This window comes from Alligator sinensis, unplaced genomic scaffold (genome assembly GCF_000455745.1).
Source record: "Alligator sinensis unplaced genomic scaffold, ASM45574v1 scaffold3_1, whole genome shotgun sequence".
In the NCBI taxonomy this organism is placed as follows: Eukaryota; Metazoa; Chordata; order Crocodylia; family Alligatoridae; genus Alligator; species Alligator sinensis.
Window position 1 is genome coordinate 892,228 of NW_005842465.1, and position 22,534 is coordinate 914,761.

A 22,534-nucleotide genomic window follows, 5' to 3' on the forward strand; every position below is an offset into this window, starting at 1 on the left:
CAGTAGATGTGTGGAGGCTCACCCATGCACACTGCCCTGGAAGTAGGATCACAACCTGTGTGGAACTGCCCAAAATAGCAGATACATGGCTGGGTAACTGCCTTGCCTGGGTCACTGCCTGAGCTAAAGGACCCACCTCCAGTGATTAAACCTGGGCAGGCTCATCAGCTTCTGCATGCACCACTAGCAAGGCACGGGGAGCTGCAGCAAATGGGTTATAGGTTGATTAATAAACCCAACACAGTTTCAGCTTTAGCTCCTCTCACCAAACTGGTCTCAAAACAGGTTCATAATTTTGTCCCGGACTTTCCAGTCAGGAAGTGATGCCAGGGAGCAAATGGCCTCATTGCCTGTTCCAAGCACCTGCAGCTCCCCTGGACGTCACAGGGTGCTCCCTACCCCTGAAGCTTTGTGGGTTTGCTTTGGGCATGATACCCCAGGAGGCAACAAAAACTTCTACTGGGGAATAGTCCCTATTGAGAGCAACCACCTAACTTTGCTTGCCTTCCCCTGTTCCTTTGTTGTAGGACCGAGACTTCATCATGACCTTCAATACCTCGCTGCACCGCTCATGGTGGATGGAGAATGGGCCCGGCTGTCTGGTGACACCAGTAATGAACTCAAACTTGGCCCCAGAGGACCATCACGTCATCACAGTCACTGGCTGCCTGCTTGATTACCAATACATAGAGGTAGTGAGCAGCGCCATGCAGATATTCCTGGCGGTAAGGGGAGCCAGCACTCGATCTTGTCTTCTTCTGCAGTGGTTCTTGAGGGCGTTAGAATGAAGGTAGCAGGGACACAGGCCTGAGTTTCCTCTCTCTTGCATAAGCTTGCTCCACTGGCATTATTGCTGATCTCCAGTGAAAAAAAAATTGGGCCTCCAGGGCACAAATCCAAAGTAACCACAGTAGAGTAAGTAGACCCAATACTCCATATTGCAAAATTCAGAAAAAGAGCTGAATCTGACCTTCCCCAAACATCAGTGGAGGCATCTTTCCTCCCAAGAGCTGATGCTCTCTTCCTGTTTCCAGCCCTGCTATGTGCTCCTAAGGGGGCTGTAACTCTTTTCCAGTTGGCACATCTACACATGCAGCGGACTGCACAGTTGTTACTATGCGGTCATTTAGTACTTGCTTAAGTAAGTATTAAATGGCTGCGCAGTCCCAACACCACATGGCTATTTTTAGAAGCTACTGCACAGTAGCATCGGCATCATGGTTTGTGCCTGGCCATGCTACATAGCCGTATCTCCTCGCTACGGTGGTGTAGTGTATCGTGTAGACACACCCAGTGAGTTAACTAATAAAGCTAACACAGTTTCAGCTTTAGTGCCTCTCACCAAACTGATCTCAAAACAGGTTCCTAACTTGGAACAATATACTTGGAATTACTCAAAGACACAGATACACACACATTTTTAATCCTTTTGCAGATTTTTTTGAAAATTTTTTGCAGAAAAAAAGAGAAAATGTCTCCATTTTCACCAAGCTGAAACATGTCTTTCAAGGGCACACTGGAGCTTCCTATACTTTGAACTCTGTGTCATGGGCAAAAAAACACTTGAGGATCTGAAATGCTGTTGAGCCATTAGAACTTGTGAAGTCTTTTCAGTTTATTGGTGGTATCAGACACCATGGCCTTGAGCTCTTGGGACTGTGATATTCTCCTGGAGGAGCAGGAGAGGAGGGGGTAGCAAGTGGTGCTGGTCTTTTGGAAACACTAAAAGAGCAATCCTGGAAATTATCATCATAGTATCTTAAATTTGTTTTCAGCCCCTAGTTAGAAAGTGTAATGAATAATAATAAGGGAAGGAATTTATTTAAAAATACAGTGAAATTTACCCTTATAGAAAAGGTCAGCACAAAGCATATACCCTGCTTAATTCTCTCCACGCACTGACTCTCACCTTTCATGGTAATGGAGCCACGAGTATTAAGCTGAATACGTGTATAAAACAGCAACTTGATGACTTCCCTTTGGTTCAAATTGTAAAATTAGTGGATGAAGGCATGTAGCAAAGGCGCTAATATATCAGGGTGAGCCAAGCTGGCATATTTCAGCTGGTGACTTCCCAGTGTGTTATCACACATTTACGCCTCAATACTACACATGAGGTGTTTATAATCTAATGTGTCATATCAGCTCATCTCTGGGCTGGTGGTACTAGAGGTGTGAACAGCGCAGAGGAACAGAGCAGATGGACCCGGTGCCCCAAATCCCCCTGGAAATGTGATATTTTGTGCGTGTAAAATGTTGACTTAAAACTCAGAGCGTTTGCAATGTGAGCCAATAAAAGATCCAGGTGACACATTCCCAATGCAGTTGGGATCAAGGGCGCTGCTCTTATCTCCCTGTCTGGCAACCTCCTGCTACAGACGCTGCTAGTGAGTTGTCAACAGGCAAAAAGTTGCCAGGAGTTTAAGCAGTTGTGAACGTGTCATTGCCTGGACTGGAAACAGAAATAATTGCCTTGACTAAGAGCAACAAGATCCCTTCTCGGAGATGTCTGAGGGGAAGTTTTAATGGAGAGATGTGGGATAACACTTTTAGTGTCCCTTTTGGGTTGTGCACACACAGCCTTTCCCACCAGTGAAGATAATCACCACCTAATGCAGCCAACACAGTGACCAGCATTTTAAAAGAGAGGTTATATGTTTTGAGCACTGATTAAAGACACTGGCCTAAAAACAGAGGAGGTAGAAGGAGCTAGGAGCTGCACCAACCCAGGACCCCTGGGTTACCAAGCAGCCATTAGCCAGAGTGGATTTGGGCTTGATCCTAACAGCCAGCCTAGATAACGTTTCCTCACTTTGGCAGTGCTTGTGTTGGATTTGGGGTACAGCCAGGACATGGGGAGAGTGAGAGAGAGGGAGGTGGGGTGTAGGTAGGGCTTCCTTTACACTGGCCTCCACAGTTTTGTGTGCCTGTGGTAATAGGATTGGGGGCTTCAATGGTAGGCTGGCTGTCCTGCTGGATCATGTGGCTATCTCCTACTTCATCCCCCAAACAGCCATTTCATAAGATGGCCTTTGTGTCCCATAGGCAACAAGGGCATCTTCTGTGTCATTGTCAAATGGCCTTCAACTCTCAAAACACTCCCAGCAGAATTAGCCACACCAGCCCAAAGCACCCCAGCTGTATCAGGGTGAGAGAGGGAGCAAATGGGCATCTGTTAGCATGGGACGGCACAGCCCTCACATTGAAGGGAGGGGTGTAAAAAGCACCCCCTTCCATCAGCTTTATGCAGCTGCAAGTATTTCTCTTGGAGCAACTCCTGGGGGCTTAGTCCTGGTCTCTGGCACACACCTCCCACTTAGAGCTGGCTAGGATATTTCCACTGAAATCCACTCCTGCATTCACCAAGGCAAGTTCACGGGGCCCCTGACCCCACAAGTGATCAACCATACATGCCTCCATTGAGTCCGTTCCCACAGTAAGTGTAGGATCACCTCATACCATGAGTCTCCCTGAGCTTCATACAGTTTAATTTTAAGCGATCAGATAAAGGGACTGCCTGCAGATAGCTGCATGAAAGGGCTCATGTAGGAATGGATTCCAGCCATGTTTCCCACTTCAGGCTTCATAGACCAGACATCAGGGATGTGAAGTAGAGAAGGGTCTAGTACTGAAGTACTGAACTAGACCCAGCAGAGCATTGTCAGCTTGTGAGAGCCAAGTGCTGCCACTGACCTTTCCAATTGACTTCCAAGAGCCATTTTTGGCATGGCATGGTGACATATTCCTCTCAGTAAAGTGATGAGGCCTTGCTGAAGGACACAAGGTTCATCTCAGATTGGTTTCTGGACATCTAATCAGAATGCAGGAATAATGCTACAGGGTCACCTACCCTGATCAGGATTGAAAGAGGCAGCAAAGGGTAAAAATCATGGTATACAGAGAGACCACACAAGGCCTGAGCACCACTCAGCATTCACCCAATGCTCGGCACAAGGGGCACAGTTCTCAGTCGCTCTATTCCACCACCATAATGCCAATAATAAGCTGGGCTGTAGTTGATAGGGTTAAGAGTGCAAAGATGTGGACTGTAAGACCCCAGTCTTTTCAATGAGAATGTTGCCCAAAATTTACCAATGAATTTTCAACCTTCTAAATCTGTTTGCAGGGAGCACACGTGCAGGATAAGGAGACTAAATGGCCCGGATAAATGATTTGTGCTGGAGAGCCTGCCTGGCTCTGACCCTTGCTAGCTCCTTGGTTTCACATTTCTTGCTTTCCAAATAATCTGCTTTTCTCTCTGTTTTTGTTTTGAAGCTCTTCGGATTTGTCTACGCCTGCTATGTCAGCAAAGTGTTTATGGAGGAAGAAGACAGCTGTAAGTGCTTTTGCTATTAGTCACAGAGGGTGAGCGGCAGCATTGCAAAATAATCAGGGATAATGTGTTACATGGGTGTGCATGGCCACTGTGCGGTGCAGCAAGTGTCAAGGCTAATGAGGGAAATGCAGCATGTGCCTCTTCTCTCTGGTTTCCAGCTTGAAGGAGGCGCCAGGGCCAAGGCTGAGACCTAATCCATCACAGAGCCAAGGCCTGCTTCCTTGCCTGTCATCCTTCTCTTCCAGCCCCAAGTCGAGACCTCTCATTTTGAATAATACCCTGTCACAGGGTGTCTGAGAAATAGGAGATGAAGATGAGATGGGTCCAGGCCCCTCTCTGCCTGATCAGCCTCCCTCCAGTCCGTTCAGGTGACAGGAGAAGCAGGAAGTGAGACCCAGAACAATGCAAGGAACAGAGAAGGTCTGCAGTAGGAGCAGGGGGGAAAACCCCATCATTAAGGGCCAAATCCTATTGCACTTTACACACCCAAATGGCAGTTTTCCAAGTGACATTTGTGGCACTTATGCACTGTTTGCAATTTTGCTGCCCCTGAGCATGAGCTGGATTCGGTCGTGGCATCAGTGCTTCCCTGGCATATGAGAAGCCCCCGACATGGCCACCCACTGAGGAACTCATGAGTTCTGTTTTGGGGGCATGTAAATGCTCAGCCAGGTTTGGGGCCCAGCAGGCTGGACACTGCACATATGCAGATTTGGAAGGTAGCCCCTGCCCCACCGAGCGTACAAATCTGAAGCACAAGGCAGCCAGACATACAAAATAAAAGTACAGGTCCAGTTAATGACAGTGCAATTTCTCTTGTGCACAGAAGTACTCTTCTTTCCCCTCCAAGCCACAGACCTTTCCCCTCCCCAGCATTCACAGTGGTCCAGATTTCACAAAGACCAGTTGAGAGGGAGGCAGCACAGTCCATTGATATGCACGGGGGTCTCAGAGCCCAAGCTCCTAGTGTCTATTCTGGCCTCTATGTCAGGAGGGCTGTGTGATCTTGTGCTGCTCCTATTGTGCTGTGGGCTTTGTGGGATTTAAGTGGTGTAGAAGCTTTGTTTGCTGGCCTTTTACACAGGGAAAATTTACCCTATTCTAGCCCCTATCCCCAAGCATCAGTCAGTGCTGTACTTGATAATTTTAAAAGGAAATACAGTGGGCAATTGATGTGACAATCAAGTGCTTGCAAGAATAAGCCCCCTGGGCTAATACTCTGCTCTTTGACTAACTTCCCACACTGGCTCTGCCTCTAATGAAGAGGCTGAATAATGCTCAATGGTTATTGCTACACAATAAGATCATTGGCAACATCAACCATGACATTAGATTCCAATCCAACTCCCATTAGAGTCCAAAGGAGTCTTTCCATTTATTTCAATGAGCTCTTGGATCAGGACCCCATTGAGGGACTCCACAAGCCCAAAGTAGTTTTCTGGATAAGTGTCCCTGTCCTTTAGCTCACACAACCCCTTCCAACATTCTGTGGCACATTTTCAGGCCTGGAGTTGACAGATGGCTAAATTAAGTGATGGCCCATCAGTGCAATAGTATGGACGTTTAATTCACTGCCTTTTTAAAGCACAGTGCTATGATGTATGGCGCTGCAAAGTGCCACATAAAATATCAATATAGGATGATAAATAGTGACTGCAGACTTGGAACTTCCAGCATATTTTTGTCTGTAGCAGGATCAATGTTTATGCACCTGTTCGTTTAAAAGCCTTCCACTATAAATCTGAACTGCTTCCTTTTATGGGGGGAAGTGGCTTTGCTGATGGCTTCTGATCCTGAGTGGAAGCGGGGGACATTTAGATTTCAGGAATATTTGTTCAGCGGTAGCATCTTCTTTGCATTCTGGGCACTGTCATCTCCTAATAAAAATACAGAGAAATATCAGACTGAGAGGTTCCAACTAAACTAAAGCATTCTTCCCCTGTCCAGCATCTGGGTGCCAGGGTTGAACTATGAGCTGATGTGATGCTGAACAGCCCTTTACACTATGCAGCTAAGGTTGCACTGTTGCATTGGCTAACTCCTAGACACAACCCAGTTGAGTCCCAACACAGCAGAAGAGTGGAGACACGCTCTCTGGAAGAACATGGCTAAACAAAAAAAGCCAAGTATCATGGTTGTGCTATCTCCAGCAAGCCACAGCATCAGAGTCCTTTTGGAGGCTGTATGCTTGAACAGCTCAGCTGTAGGTCACCAGGACCCCAACCCTTTAGGGCTTTGCAGATCACAATCATGTGACAGCCATTAGTCAAATTGCTTAATGCACCTCTGGAAAGTGCTCAGGTATTATAATGGTGAGGATTATGTAAGAGTAGAAAAGAACTAACACCTTGAACCTCACTGTAGAAATCTACACTGCCTACCCATTCACCCAGGTTTTCTATTCCCCCATACCAATAACCAAGTGGGCCATTGCATTCATCTTTCAATGAAGCTTGCAAGAGATGGCACATATTGATACTGTCATGTCTGCACTATGCTTGCCTTGGAGCACTGAAACCAGGTGCCACATTGGCTGGTGCAGCCTTCAAGTGAAGCACAGAATTGGGCACAGAATTTGGGCACAGAATTAAACTGAGCATCCAGAAGCCACCAAAGATCCAGTGGCCTTCCAGGATGTGAACCAAATAAAGCCACCATGCATGTGATGACAGATCACCAAAACTCATTCTACTCTTCAAAAGTACAGGATTGCATCATGCCGGAACTGTGTTTGCCTGGTACTGATGAGGCCTGTGTGGGTTTTTTATTTGTCAGTCTTTGCAGAATTCACATGCACACACACTCCTTTTCCATACTCTCCACTATGCAAAATGCTGAAATAGCACAATGAGGTCCTCATCTCAGGGTGTCCATGAGCCATTACTGTCCTACAGAGAATTCCTTAATAACACGGGTCCCCCCAGCCATTAGAGCAGTATGTTGGTAAAATATTTAACTTAAAAATATGGTTCATTTGGGTTTTATTTTGAGGGATGTGGAGGGTAGAATATTATGAAATCTACCCTTCCTTAAGCTTGTCTAACTTTTGCAAAAATTGTTTCCATTAGCTAAAATCTTCCAAGAATTTTTATGCAAAATATCTCCTGCTCCAAGGACTATGGAACAGTGCCTTTTTCTTCTGTGCTCGCATTTGTGAAAGAACTGCAGTTATTTGTTATGTGGAATGCAGCATTGGCAAGGATTTCTAGTCAAGCATCAGGGCACCATGGTGCAAAGTAGACAAACTCAGAGCAGAAAGACAGCACCTGCCCTACAGACCTTGTTTTCTAAGCAAACAGCAGTGTTATTGCTGTTGAGGATTTGTCTGAGCAAAGACCACAGCCTTTGTCCCAGTATTATGTGCCTTAATAGGCCTCACTGGCTGTTCAGTTTGGAGGGATTTCTAATAGCAGCACTTTTCCTCCTAAGGACAGTCTGATGATCTGCTCCTTTACCTTAAGGAAAGGGAGGTTTGGATTCATTTTAAGTGGTACCATGGTGGGTGTAGGCATTTACTTTCTATGTTTCACTGGCCAGGACTCTCCCATTTGACACCCAATGCTTAAAAATACAACATAGCTGGTGTTTGGCTCAGCACCACTCAGTCCTGGGCATGCTAACTGGGTCCTGCCCAGTGCCACTCTAATACCAGCTAGATTCCCCTTTTTGTCATCAGACACATGTGAGGTCGAGAGAGTGGACAGGGTGTGTTTTCACAGTGGAGCTCACTAGGGCAGTTAGCAGGAAACACGCCCATAGGCACAATCTATGGTCACTTCACAGCTCCCTTTACAGCAGTCTCTGAGCATGTTATAATCTTGCATGGGTTTATCCCGCTATGAGGAAAGAAGAAGGCGTACTGGTATTGTCCCTAATTTACAGTGGAGGTACAGAGAAGCTAAGGACTAAATCCTATCTCACTTCTACCCACCTAAATGTAGTTTAGATTCTGTCTCCACCCGTGTCAGAACGGGCTTGCCCTGGTACACGCACATCTGCTGGGAGTCAATGGAGTGGGGCCCACCAGTGACTTCCTTGCACCTTGCAGAAAAGGGGCCAGAACCAGGACCAAGGGCTTCCTCTCTTCGAGGGCAGGAGCCATGTCACCAAGGCATCCTTCCTCGGTCTTCCTCTCCTCATTCTGGCCCCCCAGTCTCTGCCTCCTGGCTTTCCACTGGGCCAGCTTCAAGAGGCGGGCTGGAAAGTGCTCTGAGCCATGAGTAGTTCATGCTCTAATGATTAGGGCATTTTGCTGGAAACAAGACCCATATTTAAACCACTTCTGGATGAGAGGCCTACAACCTGGCTCTCCTGCTTGCAGAGCAAGTACCCTAGCTGCTCAGCTACTGGAATAGAAGGCAAGAGGGACCTCCATCACCCCCCACCCCCAGTATTTTTTCCACAGCTGGATTTTCCACAGCTGGCCCATAGGCCTTGGGGCAGGATTTAGGATTTCTGCCCCAGAGCCTATGGGCCAGAGTGCAGCCTTCCAAGCCTGCCCAGAAGGGAAGCACAGTGTGAGCCCAGCTAGATCAATGCAGGTAAAATCCAAGCTCTGCATAAGTGCCCAGCATTTAAACATGAAAGTTCCTCTCAGGTGCATGAAGGTGAAATAAATGACTTGCCCATGTTCGCAAAGAGCATGTAGGGCAGAGCAGGACCTGTATGGAGGCTTCCTACAGCCCAGGTATCTCACTAATCACAGACTAGCCTTCCCTCCCACCAACTACTCCCAGAACGAGCTCTTGGCCCTGCTTCCCCCATCTCTGGCATGTCAGCTGAGTGAGCTCAGGAGTACTCATCAAAATGAAATATCGCCTCGACCTGGCAAGGATTAATGTAAAACGACAAACTTGCAAAAGGCAAGCAGCCATGCCATGACAGGGACTTTGTATGGAAATAACTTTATACTGCATGAAAAGATGGACACCTGCAAAATCATGACCACACCTACTACAACAATTCCAGCCCCTAGCTTTGGAAAGGAAATTTAGGCAAAGATGGGGGCTGATATTCTGATGTAGATTCAACAGTAATCATTGCAAACACCCATGCAAGAGCTCTGAGCACCCTGACAATAGTTAGGTGTTCAGTAGTAGCAATAGCCAATCGATGGCATCAAATACTAATCTGCCAATAAATTAATTGCAGCCAGGCAGCAGCATGGTTTAACCAAAACACAGTGGTTTACTGCAGCTAGCCAACAAGGAAAACAAAGTAGGAAAGCCTCAGAAAGTTGCCCTGCCCCAACCCTGTTCAAACCAAAGCCCATTCCAAAATCAGGCCAAAGAGGTGGATTTTGAGAGCACCTGGTTTGACAATGGTCTGTTTAATGCCCTTTAGCTCCCTTCATTTCCCCATCCAAAACTCCTACTGAAGCAAAAGCTATTTGTTATTTCCAGTTTCCCCCAGCCTGTAAGGGATTTGTCTTCCCCTTTCAGAACTGAAAATGTTTTTGGAGGAAAGCTATTTCCCATCTTTGGCCCCCAGTATGTCTGCCTAATAAACAACATTCCTCCAGCAAGCCTTGGGTGGCCATCATAGAGGACATTCCACTTTTCTGCTACTCTGTCCTCTATTGATACGAAACCCGACGCCTTTCTGTCTTCTATTTTTCTCTTTAAGAGAGGGCATTTTCTCTTTAAGAGAAAAATAGAGGGCATTAGAGAACATAAAGACATCCATTTTCATATCAATAGAGGATAGAGGACAACCGGACTGTCCTCTATGATGGCCACCCTAAGCAAGCCCTGCTCAGGGCACACGGGCTGTTCCAGATCCAGATGGCAGCTCTTCCTCCAAGCCCTGTTGGGACTGGCTTGGCTCATCACTGGGATCATTCATTACCACCTTACTGCATTTGTTTCTTCAAGGCTTTTTGAAGACAGTGTTTTGGGCCTGGGCTTCTTACATCTTAGCCACTTAGTTGTCTCCCCTTGGTGAGATACCAATGCCCTTCTTGTGGAAGAAAGCAGTAACAGCTGGGTGTGCTCAGCACAACCAAGGACAGTTGTCAGGCCAATTATAGCCACCTTAGGACAGCCCAGATCCCAAAATAGTTGCCCAAACTATGTAAGCAAATACGAAGTTGCCTGGACTGCCATGTTTAAAAACATCCACTTCCCTCAGATCCCGCCTCACATTTCCTTTGCTGTGGTTATGAAGCAGGGAAGGAGCTCTTCAGACAGAGCAAGAACTGATCTCAGAGTCAAAGCAAAGCCAGAACCACAGCGGTTTGGAACAGGTTCTGCTAAGTCGGGGCTTTCCCTGATCCTCCAGCACCCCACCTTAGCAATAGGTCCAGAAAGATTCAGAGAAGTCCCTACTCTTGCCTGTTTGTCCAAGCCAAGCCTTTGATTCCAGCTTTCTCACTAGGGCTGTGCAAAATTTCGCCAGCCATTTAATTCCAATACTGTTTCAACCAATTTTGAGGTCGAAACAGCAAAATCGGAATGAAATAAAGGCCAGGGAAATAGCCGCGAAACAAAGCGAGGCTGGTTGAAACGTTTCAAAAGTCAAAATGTTTCAACCACAGGGTGGGAACGGGAGGTCAGTTCAGCTGGGCTGACTTCCCATCCCCAGCACAAGATGGGGCAGGGGGCTGCTTCCCGGTGCCCTGTGCTACATCGCGCCAGGGCCAGGAGGCAGCCCAGCGGGGCTGCTTCCCTGTCCCCCATCCTAGATCGTGCCGCTGGGCTGCCTCCCACCTCCAGCGCAATCTAGCCCGGGGCACCAGGAAGCAGCCCCTCTGGGCTGCCTCCGCCCCCGACACGATGTAGCGCTGGGGATGGGAAGTCAGCCGGCTGACTTCCCATCCCCAGCAAAACTTGAAACAGTGTCAAAACAGCCTGTTTTGACTCAAAATGAAATTCGAGACAAAACACTGTTCCCTCGAACCATCAAAACTGAAGGCGAAATGGAACGGTGCCATTTCGCACAGCCCTATTTCTTACCATGCTTGCTCTGGTACCTGTGTAACCTGGACCTGGGTTCAGGGTTATTAACCTCCATGTCCTGAATCACTAAACAGTGTAAATTCAAGGTATTAGCTATAACCCCATAGTGCAGGAAGAACTGGCTCTGCTAGCCTGTAGCTTCTGTTTAACAAAGGGGCATCCAAACATGGCCAGAGAGAGGTGCTTCTGCAAGTGCATGCCTTTTTAATTACAGAGCACTGTATGGAGGAGACTACAGGTCCCAGGATGCAGTTCATTAGCAGACTCTGACACTATGAAGGCAGCTGCAAGCCATACCCCTCCAGACTCTGAGCTGCTCTTCAGCTCACTGTCCGCTGTAATTCCACCACTAGTGTAAATTGTTCCCCAGCCTTTGTTAGGACAGGGAACAGAACTGTATTTCAGCCTCACGTTTTACCTTTCCCTTCCACAAGCATTTCAAATGGTTGTAGTGGAAAATAAAAATCTCCATGTGAAATTGGACACTGCCTGTTGTAATAAGTTGCTTATGTATATTGGGATCTGGCAAGGGGCTTATCTGCCTCCGCTGCCTTTGAACTGTGTTTGCATTCCATACGGTGCACAGCATTCAAACAAACTCATGCATTCAATACACTTTTAATATTAATGCTGCTGTAGCTGAGACTCAAATGCATCTTTTTTAATGGAATATCTTATTAGATTTGGAAATGGATGGATGCCATCAAAATTGAGAGCTAGCTGAATATTAAGTTAGAAAGACAAATAGGCTTGGAGAATGGGCCCCTTGACTTAATTCTGATTTCCAGGACACTAATATGATAATCCATGTGGTTCAGTGCTTCTTAAATGATTTATATATTTATTTTAAGAGGGGCTGGCCACACCATAGCTCTTGGAGTGTCTCTGCAATGCCACAACACAGCGAAGATAGGAATGAGCCTCATTTGGTTAAATATGGTTTCTGTGGCCAAAATCTACCAACAGTTTTTGTAGCATTGTTGAGTAGCTGCACATTTCACACGAGCTTCACGCACATCTCAGCTCTTAATTCCTCATGCTGCTATTTGTGGGAGGGCTGAGGTGTCAAGCATATAAAGGGCTCTGGAGTATAATTCCTCCCCTGTATTTCAGTAGGAAGAATTAAGTGGCAAAGCCAAAAGTGATTAAAGGAATAACAAAATATGACTTATTTTTAACGCAGTGTCCCTAGTCCTCTTGGAGAGAGACCAGAGAGAGGCATTTTCAGGGGACAATTAGAGGGATGAAGCAACTCGGGGGTCCAGAAACATCAGTGGATTTCAGGGGAGTACCTTCTCCCAGTAGATGCTCTAGTATTGTAAAGGCACCACTGGTTTTTGCCATTGTTATTATAAAACACTCATAGGGTCCCATAAACATATATGACGTTATGGTTTGAAAAATGGAGTCACGTTGTCTAGCTTCATTTGTAACTCTGGGGCAAGGATGATTTCTAAGCTCTGTACCTGTACAGTCCCTAACACAGTGTCACATTTTGTGACTTGGACCAGTCACTACTGAACTACACACAATAGCTTGCAGTAATAAAAAGAACTGTGGTTTGCATTCAGTAAGGCAAGGTGTCTAATGTGTAGAGGAAATGGTGGACATTGAGATTGCTGGTTGTCTTAATAACTTGCTCTGTAAGCGTAGAGAAATCTTTTCCACTCCCCATGTTATTTCTACGATGGGGGCAGCCACAGCAGCTTTTATCACATGGGGCAATGAGGGAATTAGATCATCTTAGATCATGACTATTTGTAAAGGGCTGCGACAGCTCAGGTTGAAAGCAGCTAGAGAAGTGCAAGGTGTCAGTTGCTAGGAAAAGTCTAGTTTAAGTCAAGACCTTAAGCCAAGCTTTTGCATTCAAAAGCTTCAAATGTTTTGCGTTCAAAAGCTGGTCCAAGAGAAGATAGCACCCAAAGAAATCCTTGCCTCTGACCCATTACTCTAACGCTAGTTTAGGTCAGTGATATTCTGGTTAGTATAAAACTGAACAAGCACCTTTCCCAGGCTGTTCTCCATGTGCATCCGAACTCATCGCTGAACCTGGCTGTGGCATTTTTAGCACAGGAAGCACTCAGGCAGTAAAAATTCAGCTCAGATCCCCTCTCCAGGCTCAGGAGCTTGTAGGGGCTCCTCCCTTCTATCTGCTTAGCCCACTAGAGGCACATCCCCACAAGTGGGAATGCGCAATTTGCGGTGCCTCAAAGGCTTTTGAGGTGCCACAAAACACATATGGCACGTGTGAATAGGTTCTCCGCACTGCATATTTGCAGTGCGGAGCCGAAATTAGATACCAGGAAATCCTGGTATCTAAAAAACACACAGAGAAAAAAAGTAGCACAGTGCATGTGGCAGCAGCGTGCACCACCTGAAAGTGGAGCCAAACCAGTCAGAGACACACTCTGGTTGCCAGCCAGGCTCCGCACACCCGGATAACTGCTGCTGCAGCCCTGGGAAGCCCCCAGGACCACAGGTAAGGCTGCTGGGGCCAGCCCAGGTGCTGACCCCAATCTCCCTTACTCCACCTGGGGCAATTTGCCACATGCCAGAGCATTTGTGCAGGGGCATTCCCTGGGGACAACTAGCAGTAGCACAAATATGTGCCACTGCCAGTTGTCCCCAGGGAAAAACATATGCGCATTCATGGGGATGTGCCCTAGATCCCTCTTTTCTCAGAAAATCCCCTTCCACTTTGCCTGAAGTGAGCCTCTGTTTTAGTAAGGCAATAAAACCCACTGAATCTTTTTTCAGCAGCTTCAAAGTCTGTCTTCACAGTGTGTGTGGAGGTGTGGGTAGGTGTGTGTGTGTTATGTGTTCATGAGAGAAACACTGCTGGCCTCTTCCCAATGCAAAAAGCAGCAGCTCTTGTAAACATCAGTAGGAATTTTTCTCTGCAATTGGACTGCAAAAGTCTGCCCTTCCAATGAGAAATGCCAACACTACGGGGGAAGAAGACCATCAGTCAGGATCTGTTCTGTGCACCAGAGAGCCCACATCTGCCCCTTTATCTAGATACATTTTCTCTCTACAGTAAGGCCCACTTCCCATTGCCTCCAAACACTGCCTGCCCTGAGGGACCTTCTGACTTGCACACGAGGCAAGCTGCCCAGTTTGCATATCCATTTCCCTTCCACTGTGGAGCAGACACATGCATTGTTTATTCTGGTGAGTGCCCCGCGGGGCTCACAGGTAATGGACTCTAAAACAATAACCAGGCTCCCGGTATAAATGCCGTCTGAAAGTGGATTAATCTGTTGGATGGAAATCACAACCATCGCAGAAAAGAAAACTGATATATTGGTGTCTGTAATTCCCCTAAATTACACACTTTAAATGAGACTTAAGTCACCCATAATTTTCCTTAAATGCTCACTTTGGAGACAATGATAGGGTAATTTTACCCATTTTGTCCAGCATGAAATGCAAGGTCTATTGTGCTGAGTAAAAAAGAGCCAGAGGGATGTTTTCAAGTCAGTCCAGTTCCTTTTCTACATTTATCTTCTTCCTGGGCAATGGCAAAGGCACTCCCACATGCCACTCAGCACCAGCGTGCTCCACGCACAGGCACATTGGGACAGATTGCTCACGTGCCTGTTGTGTCTCTGCTCTGGGGATGCTCTGACTCTAGTGGGGTCATTCCAGATTTACCCAGAGATTTGGAGAGAACTAAGTCCAAAGTACCCTACCTGTATATGCAGGACACACATGTCATTTGCCCAGTGGAGTGATCGTGGCAGTTTTGCCTGGCCAGAGGAGATAATGGAAGGGAGGCCGGTATTTGCCCTGGACTGATTTTGTTGAATTAGTCCAGTGATTCTCAACAAGTGATCCCTAGGGGGCCACACAATGTTAGCACCATTAGGTGTGCAAACATGGTTCACAGGATATACCCAGAGTTTTCATATAGAAATCCACTGTGTTACAACCATTCTGACCTGTTGTGACCTGTCTGAGCTCTCTGCAACAGAAGAATCACTCTATTATTTTTCTGTAATCAAAAAAAGAATGAAAACTAAGAGCTGGGATTTTCTGAGAGGTGCCTTGAGTCTATCGCAGGGTGTTTTGAATCTAAAAAGGTTAAGAACCACTGAATTAGTCACTAGCTTTTCCCAGTCACAGTTACACACACCATGGGGCCAGATTTGGTTCCATATATTAAGTATCTAAATGTACTTAGGCACCTAACTGTGATTCCATTCAACTCAGTTCAAGTCCTGAAAATCCATTAATGCATCGACATTTGTAACACACCATCCTCTGACCCTTAAAACTGAGACACATAAAAGCAGCGAGGAGGAAAAGGATCCACTCACCTTTTCAGCAACTGTTTTTCAGGGACATGAGCAGGGTGGAATGGAGTCACACTTAAGTGCCTAAGTCCCCTTATGTGCCTAATAGGAGGAATAGGATCTGGCCCCCGGAGTCACAGACTCAGTCTTACTTACATATTTGCTCACAAACTTAGATTCACAAACGTGCAGCCTAACACCCCCTCACATTTACACACACTAACTCTCACCCTCAGCCATGCTCTCTCACACACATTCAGAAATAATTTTGTTCACCCACAAACACGCATCCATTCACCCTCGGACACTTGCTCACACACAGGCCCTTTCAGCCCCAAACTCACACATACACGCTCTGATACACACACATGAACACCCCCCGTTCAGATCAACATTGACTCAAACACACACACATGCAGACACACTCTCTTTCACCAGAAGACACACTCGCTCATACATTCATCCTCAGACAGTCCCTTTCTCCCTCTCACACACATGCATGCACAGCAGATAGTAGGAGGGTTCTGGAGAGCGCTGATGGCTGTTCCTGGTCTGAAACTGCCATTGTAGGATCACCTTCAGCCCACCAACATTGAAGAACTGATCCACTGACTGAGAAAAGGGTATGAGACAGGATAGGAAGCTGTTGGCTTCTCTTTCTCCAGCTGCATGTTTTCTGGTACCGGCCAGCTGTGCTGCCTCGTCTCCCCGCTGGCAGTCACTCACGTAGTCTCTTTCTTTCCCCAGTTGACTTCATTGGAGGATTCGATTCATACGGCTATCAGGCTCCACAGAAGACATCACACTTACAGCTACAGCCTTTGTACACGTAAGTCTCTCCCTTGCGTGGGGCCCAAGGGTACGCATGAACCAACCCAAGAGGGAAAAGTGTAGCGACAAGGATAGCTGAGGAGCTGTCAGTCTTACAGACTTTCACCTCTAGGCTGCTGTTCCCCATCCCATCACAGCAGGAAGGACCAAAACCTGAAAGGTGCCTAACTTCCATTGAATCACAGGGCTGGAAAGGAGCACGAGGATCATCTAGTTCAACTCCCGACTGTGGGTGGGAGGGGGGGGCAGTTGTACTATGCCTAAACCACTCTTGACAGATCCCTGAGACAGCTTTGTCTTAAAGACCTTCAGTGAAGGGGACCCTACAATATACCCCAGGCAGCTTGTTCCAGTATTTAGCTGCTCTGACATTTAGGAAGTTTTTCCTTGGGCTTAACTTGAATCTACCTTCATGTGGTTTAAATCCATTGCTTCTGGTTTTATCTTCAGTGGCTAGGGAGAACAATTGTTTGCAACCTGTCGGATAGTTGAAAACTCTTATATTACTTCTTAATCTTTTCTCTGGACTAACCATTTCCAACTCCCTTCCCCTTTCTTCAAATGACTTGCTTTCCAAGCCCCTGATGATCATCCTCATTGCTCTCCTTTGGATCCTCTTTCATTTGTCCCCAGACTTTCTAAAGTATGGTGCCCAGAACCAGACTCAGTATTCAGGTTAGCCCAGCTAGTACCAAGCAGAGTGGTGCTATTACTTCATGCATATTGAATCTGATGTTTCTGTTAATCTAACCCAAGATGACATTCATCTTTTTTGTATCACATGGTGGGCTCGTGTTTAGTTTGTAATCCACAGTAATGCCCAGATCCTTCTCAGCAAGACTGCTATTAAGCCAGCTGTCCTGATTTTTCACTTGTACGTTTGCTTTTTTCTGTCCAGTGTGAATGATCTTAAATTTGTACCTGTTGAAGTTAATTTGATTGTCCACAGCCCATTTTAATTGGACTTTAATTTTAATCAGTGGGAGTTAGGTGTCTAAATTCTGTAGAATAGTGGTTCCCAAACATTTGGACAAGTGGACCAGTCACCCCTACAATTTCTTACAGCCCGTCGTGCACTCTTATAATGAAACCTTTAATCAGGAAAAGGGCAGGTGGATGGTGTGATCTGTGAACCAGCCAGGGACCACAGTCTCAGAACCCGTGCCCTGAAGACTTTGAGTCAAAATCCTCACCATCACATCACGGTGGGAGTGCAGTGACTCTTAGCTAGCTCCTTGCAGGACAAACCACCATCATAATGACCATTTTACCAGAGCGCTGGAGACTGAATCCCCTCTCCCCTTTACCAGCTTCCCTACAGGTTAGTGTGAGGCATTGTGGAAAAAGGCTTGCCCTGCTTTTGCCACTCATGCTCTAAGGTAAATCAAGACCTTCAGTTCTCAGGACCCAGTCACTATGCTAAGTATAAAGGAGGCTGGGACAGGTGCTTTCCCTAGCACAAGCACAGCTCCCCTCGGCATGTGGAAGTCATTCCAAACTGAGTTTCGGTGCATCTCATTCCCCCATGCCAAGCCCAGCTGTCAGCAGAGATGTGGGTTTTCCAGAAAATTTTGAATGGGAAAATTTTCCAATGCCCTAAATAGAGCGTGATCTGATTTAGCATGTTTCTTTGACTTATACTTAGTAAACAAAACTAAAAAAGTACCCCGCATTCATTTTATGTCCCAATAGCCACAAGTATTTGAACAGAAATATTTGATTAGGAAAAAAAATAATAGTGCACACTTAATGTGGTTGGAATTTTATATTCAAACAAATTCAAAGCTTTATGTGGAAAGAAATTATTTTTATTGGAATATTTGTAAAAATGTAAAGACAGTACACAATAGCATGTATTTCGCTTATATTGTTTGTTTAAATTTAAGGGGAAAAAAATCGAAGGCACTGAAAACTGTAGACACTAATTTTCACATACCCAAAGAACTGTGCATGATATGCTGTGCTTTGGTTCTCATTTAGCCTGCACAGCCAATTAGGTGAATTCATAACTTGATTTTTGGTTTGGATTATTATGTGAGTGCATTTACCCTCCTGTTTACAAATCAATAAAACTTATATGTACTCTCTCACACACTTCCTAAGGATAATCACCTGAAAAACATCAATTACAACTTTGAAAATGCCAAACTTGCCTAATAACGTATTGGCATCCATTCATTGTTACTAATGAACGTTATGAAACAATGAATTTTTAGAAATGGAAAATTTCTCACGGAAAAATTAAGCACTGGAAAATTTGGAAAATGTTCTGCCCCCCATCTCTGCCTGTCAGTTGAGCAACTGTCACCAAGGTTTTGTGGAGGAAGGTAAATATGGTGGATGCCGGGGGTACAGCTAGGACATAGGCAGTCAGGGCTTGCCTAGAGGGTCACAGCCCAGGAAGCAAGGATTCCCCTACAGTCAGGGGACCCAGAGCAGGCAGGTCAGGAGGTGCATAAGGGACCGGGATGTGGACCATCCCCTCAAGACAGGGGAAGCAGTGTCTGGAGCAAGCCACTATAGCTAGAGCTGTAGTTGTACAGGACCAGATCACCAAACTAAGCCATGGGCTGCCCCCTATCAGAACATAGGGACCAAGGAGCCAGCAGAGCAGTCTGGAGCAAAAGGGGTCTGGGCTGCAGTCAGCAGGCAGGAGCCAGGAAACAATAGGCAGAAATAAAGCACAAGGATGAAGCTAGGAAGCAAGACTCAGCAAAAAGGAAACTAGAAACAAACAGGTAGGATGCAGGGAATAAGGCACAAAAAGCCTAAGTCTGGTCAGAGAAACATCTATCCTAGGGAACTGCCTGCTGGGCACCGAAAGAGCTGCTGCATACAAGCAGGTGGTCATGCTCATGCAGGCAGCTGGGGGTGATTAGGCCACTGGCAGCCAGACCAAATCAAGTAACCAGGACCAGCTGGAGGTAGCTTAGCCTGCCTGCTGCCCTGACTCCTCACAGAAGCCCAGGAAGAAAAAGAAAAGTACAGGTCTGAAAAGGGATATAGGGCAGGGATACAGGCCTCCAAGTGGTGTTGATACCAGCCCCTGACTGAGTGGTTCTGGGGAGAATGAAGGAGAAATGAAGCCTTGCTGGGAGGGAAGTGACAGGAGAGGAGGCTTGTGCTCCTGTTTGCCTCTGGGAGTTGTGGGCAGGTTGAAGTAGGTGGTCATCATAGAGAGCTGTCTGGTTGTCCTCTGTCCTCTATTGATACGAAACCAGATGCCTTTTGTCTTGAAGAGAAAAATAGAGGACACAAATGCGTCTGGTTTTGTATCAATAGGGGACAGAGTAGCAGAAAGCCGGACTGTCCTCTATGATAGCCACCCTTGGCTGAAGGCTGTCCCAGGGGCAGAGTATAAAGGGTCAGGGACTTGGGGACATGCTTAAGACCCAGTCTATTGCTTTAAAGAGAAACTGATCTGAAGTGACGAGCTCTACAGCAAGCTGGGCTGGTGCAGGTATGGCTCAGGAGCAGGGAATTATACACTCTGAAGAGATACACTATGATACTCCCTCGGACGAAGGAGAAGAAGATTGAGTGCTCTGCAGCGGGGAGCACACCCTGTCCTGATGCGGTACACGCTGTGCTGCTCCTGTCCTGAGACACCGCTCAGCTGTACCAGCACGTGCGGTTTGAATCTGCCTCTCCGCTGTGGCCCCACTCGTTAGTAGGGTCTGTTGTTTGAAGGCTGATAACATCCCAGAGATCAGCAGAAGCAAGATGAGACCCACCCCATTCATTTTCACTCGAGAGCCAAATAGGATTTTGTAGTAAGTGGGTGAAAGGACGGTGTGGAACCTCCTTTCCCCTCGTACTTCCTCGTTGCCCCCCCTCTGATCTGAAACTCTCCCGTTTAGCATTGCCTTATGCCTTCCAGAAGCTGAATATTTTTCAGTGAGAGAAACATCTTTTCAGATAAGAGCAATTGACTTCTTTCCTTTCCCCTGCCCATTAAGCTTAACTAGATAAATGTTAAAATGAGATAAGAATGCAAAATCTAAAGGGATTAGCTTCTTTCGGGCTTTGCTGGTTGCCAAAAATTAATTGTATTTTAAGTCTTATATGTAAATTCAAGGGCATGCAGTGCAATTACATATGCAGAGAGGAGACAGCTATGAAACAAATACATCCAAAATACTGCTTTACCCTTCCATGGTGTTCTGGCAAAGACATTTGTTCTCCAGAAGCACAAAATTCCCTCTTTCCTCAGTCCCCTTGACTTGGCTAGAAATTAAAATGCTGAATATCTGTCCTCTGCCATAGGAGGTGAATATTTGGGTGGCTATTGCTAATGAAATGGCAATATAAATGGTGGGCAGGAAGGAGTTGTTGATAGGTAGGTAAAATCAATGAAGTTACACCAGGGATTCATTTGGCCCATTGCTCCCAGTACTGAGATGGCAAAGTACTGGAGAAGCATTTTTCATTGTAAACTCTAGATGAAGACTATTAATTGGCATCTGCTGCTCCTTTCTGCTTTTAATACCAACAAGTTAATTTAGACTATGAGCACCCTGGGGCAAAGGCTGTTATTTTTCCTGTCACCATACAGCACATAGCACACTGGGCAAACCTGGTTGGCTTCTAAGTGCTAGTGAGATAATTAAGGGCTAGGGACAGACATTACACATAAACTGATATAAGTGATTGGAAATCAGTTCTGTAACACAACAGAAGTTCGGTGCATGTAAACTACTTTCAAAATGCCCAAACCTGGTTTAAGATAAACCTGGTTGGAAGTAGTATTGACTTGATTGTCAACCTGACCAACATGATTGCCTTCTATGACAAGGCGACTAGCTCTGTGGATGCAGGGAGACCAGTGAATGTGGTGTACCTTGATTTTAGCATGGCTTTTGATATGGAATCCCACAACATTCTCGCAGGCAAGCTAAGGAACAATGGGCTGGATGAATGGCCTGTAAGGTGGATAGAAAACTGGCCGGAGCATCAGGTTCAGAGAGTAGTAATCAATGGCTTGATGTCTAGTTGGCAGCTGGTATCAAGTGGAGTGCCCCAAGGGTTGGCCTTGGGGCTGGTTTTGCTCAATGTCTTTATTGACAACCTGGAAGATGGCATAGAGTGCACCCTCAGCAAGTTTTCATATGACACCAAGATGGGGGGAATAGTAGATACACTGGAGGGTAGGGCTAGGATTCAGAGTGACCTAGATAAGCTTTATCTTACAAGCTAGCATCTTTTACTGTCTTAGGAAGAATTTTCTCACTAGAAGGGTAGTAAAACACTGGAACAGGTTACCCAAAAAGGTGGTGGAATCTCCAACCTTGGAGGTTTTTAAGACCTGGCTAGACAAAGCTTGGCTGGGATGATCTAGTTGGGGATGGTCCTGCCTTGAGCAAGGGGTTGGATTAGATGACCTCTGGAGGTCCCTTCCAACCCTAATTTTACATGATTCTATGATTCAGGTTAAATCAGTTTATTGAACTTCTGTCCCAGATCCTCTCAAGTTAACTCACAGTCCTCCAGCATCCCAGGATGCTTTGCACGTCCCCCACAAAACCCTCTTTGCAGGATAGGCAGGCTAGCCTTTGCCAAAACTCTCAGCTTCAGCCAATCAGGGAGGCATGCTCTAGTGCCCTCCCTGCCACTTCTGGCCTGGGACACTGTAGGCATGTGCCTGCATTTCCTGAATCAAAAGTGAATGTCTGTTCACTTGCTTATTGGTTCAATCTACACAACTTAACCTACAAAGATTGAACTGATTCAGCCTCAGACATTTTGTTTCTCTGTACTTAGCCTAAATGTTAAATACTGATATTACTTTTGAAGCTTCTAATTAGTCACTAGTCACAACGCAGTGATATCATCATAGAATGGCTCTGCTCTCCTGTACCCATGTCAGATTCTGCTGTGAGTCCATCAGACCTCACAAATACAAGCAGTGGTTTGGAAGACGTCTAAAGAACATTTAAATGCTGCTGAGGTAGCACTGGTGATTCAGTAGGTTGTACTCTTCTCTCCAAGTCAATCTAACAAAATACCCTTGGGTGGTGTGTTACTGGCAGCAAGGACTGAACTCATACTACTTGATCTAAAAGCAAACACTGCTGCATAAGCTAAAAGACCCAGTTCTGTTTTCTCAAAGCCAGCAG

General features: G+C 46.2%; 1 protein-coding gene across 1 annotated transcript in view; it reads left to right on the forward strand.

Moving 5' to 3' along the window:
• Window positions 1-16,420, forward strand: part of NKAIN1 (sodium/potassium transporting ATPase interacting 1) — a 44,311-nt gene extending 27,891 nt beyond the window's left edge. The window contains exons 5-7 of the mRNA XM_025212493.1: window positions 528-725; window positions 4,276-4,336; window positions 16,335-16,420. Coding sequence (XP_025068278.1) covers window positions 528-725; window positions 4,276-4,336; window positions 16,335-16,420 — 345 coding nt within the window. The remainder of the gene's footprint in view (window positions 1-527; window positions 726-4,275; window positions 4,337-16,334) is intronic.
• Window positions 16,421-22,534: the final 6,114 nt, after the last annotated feature.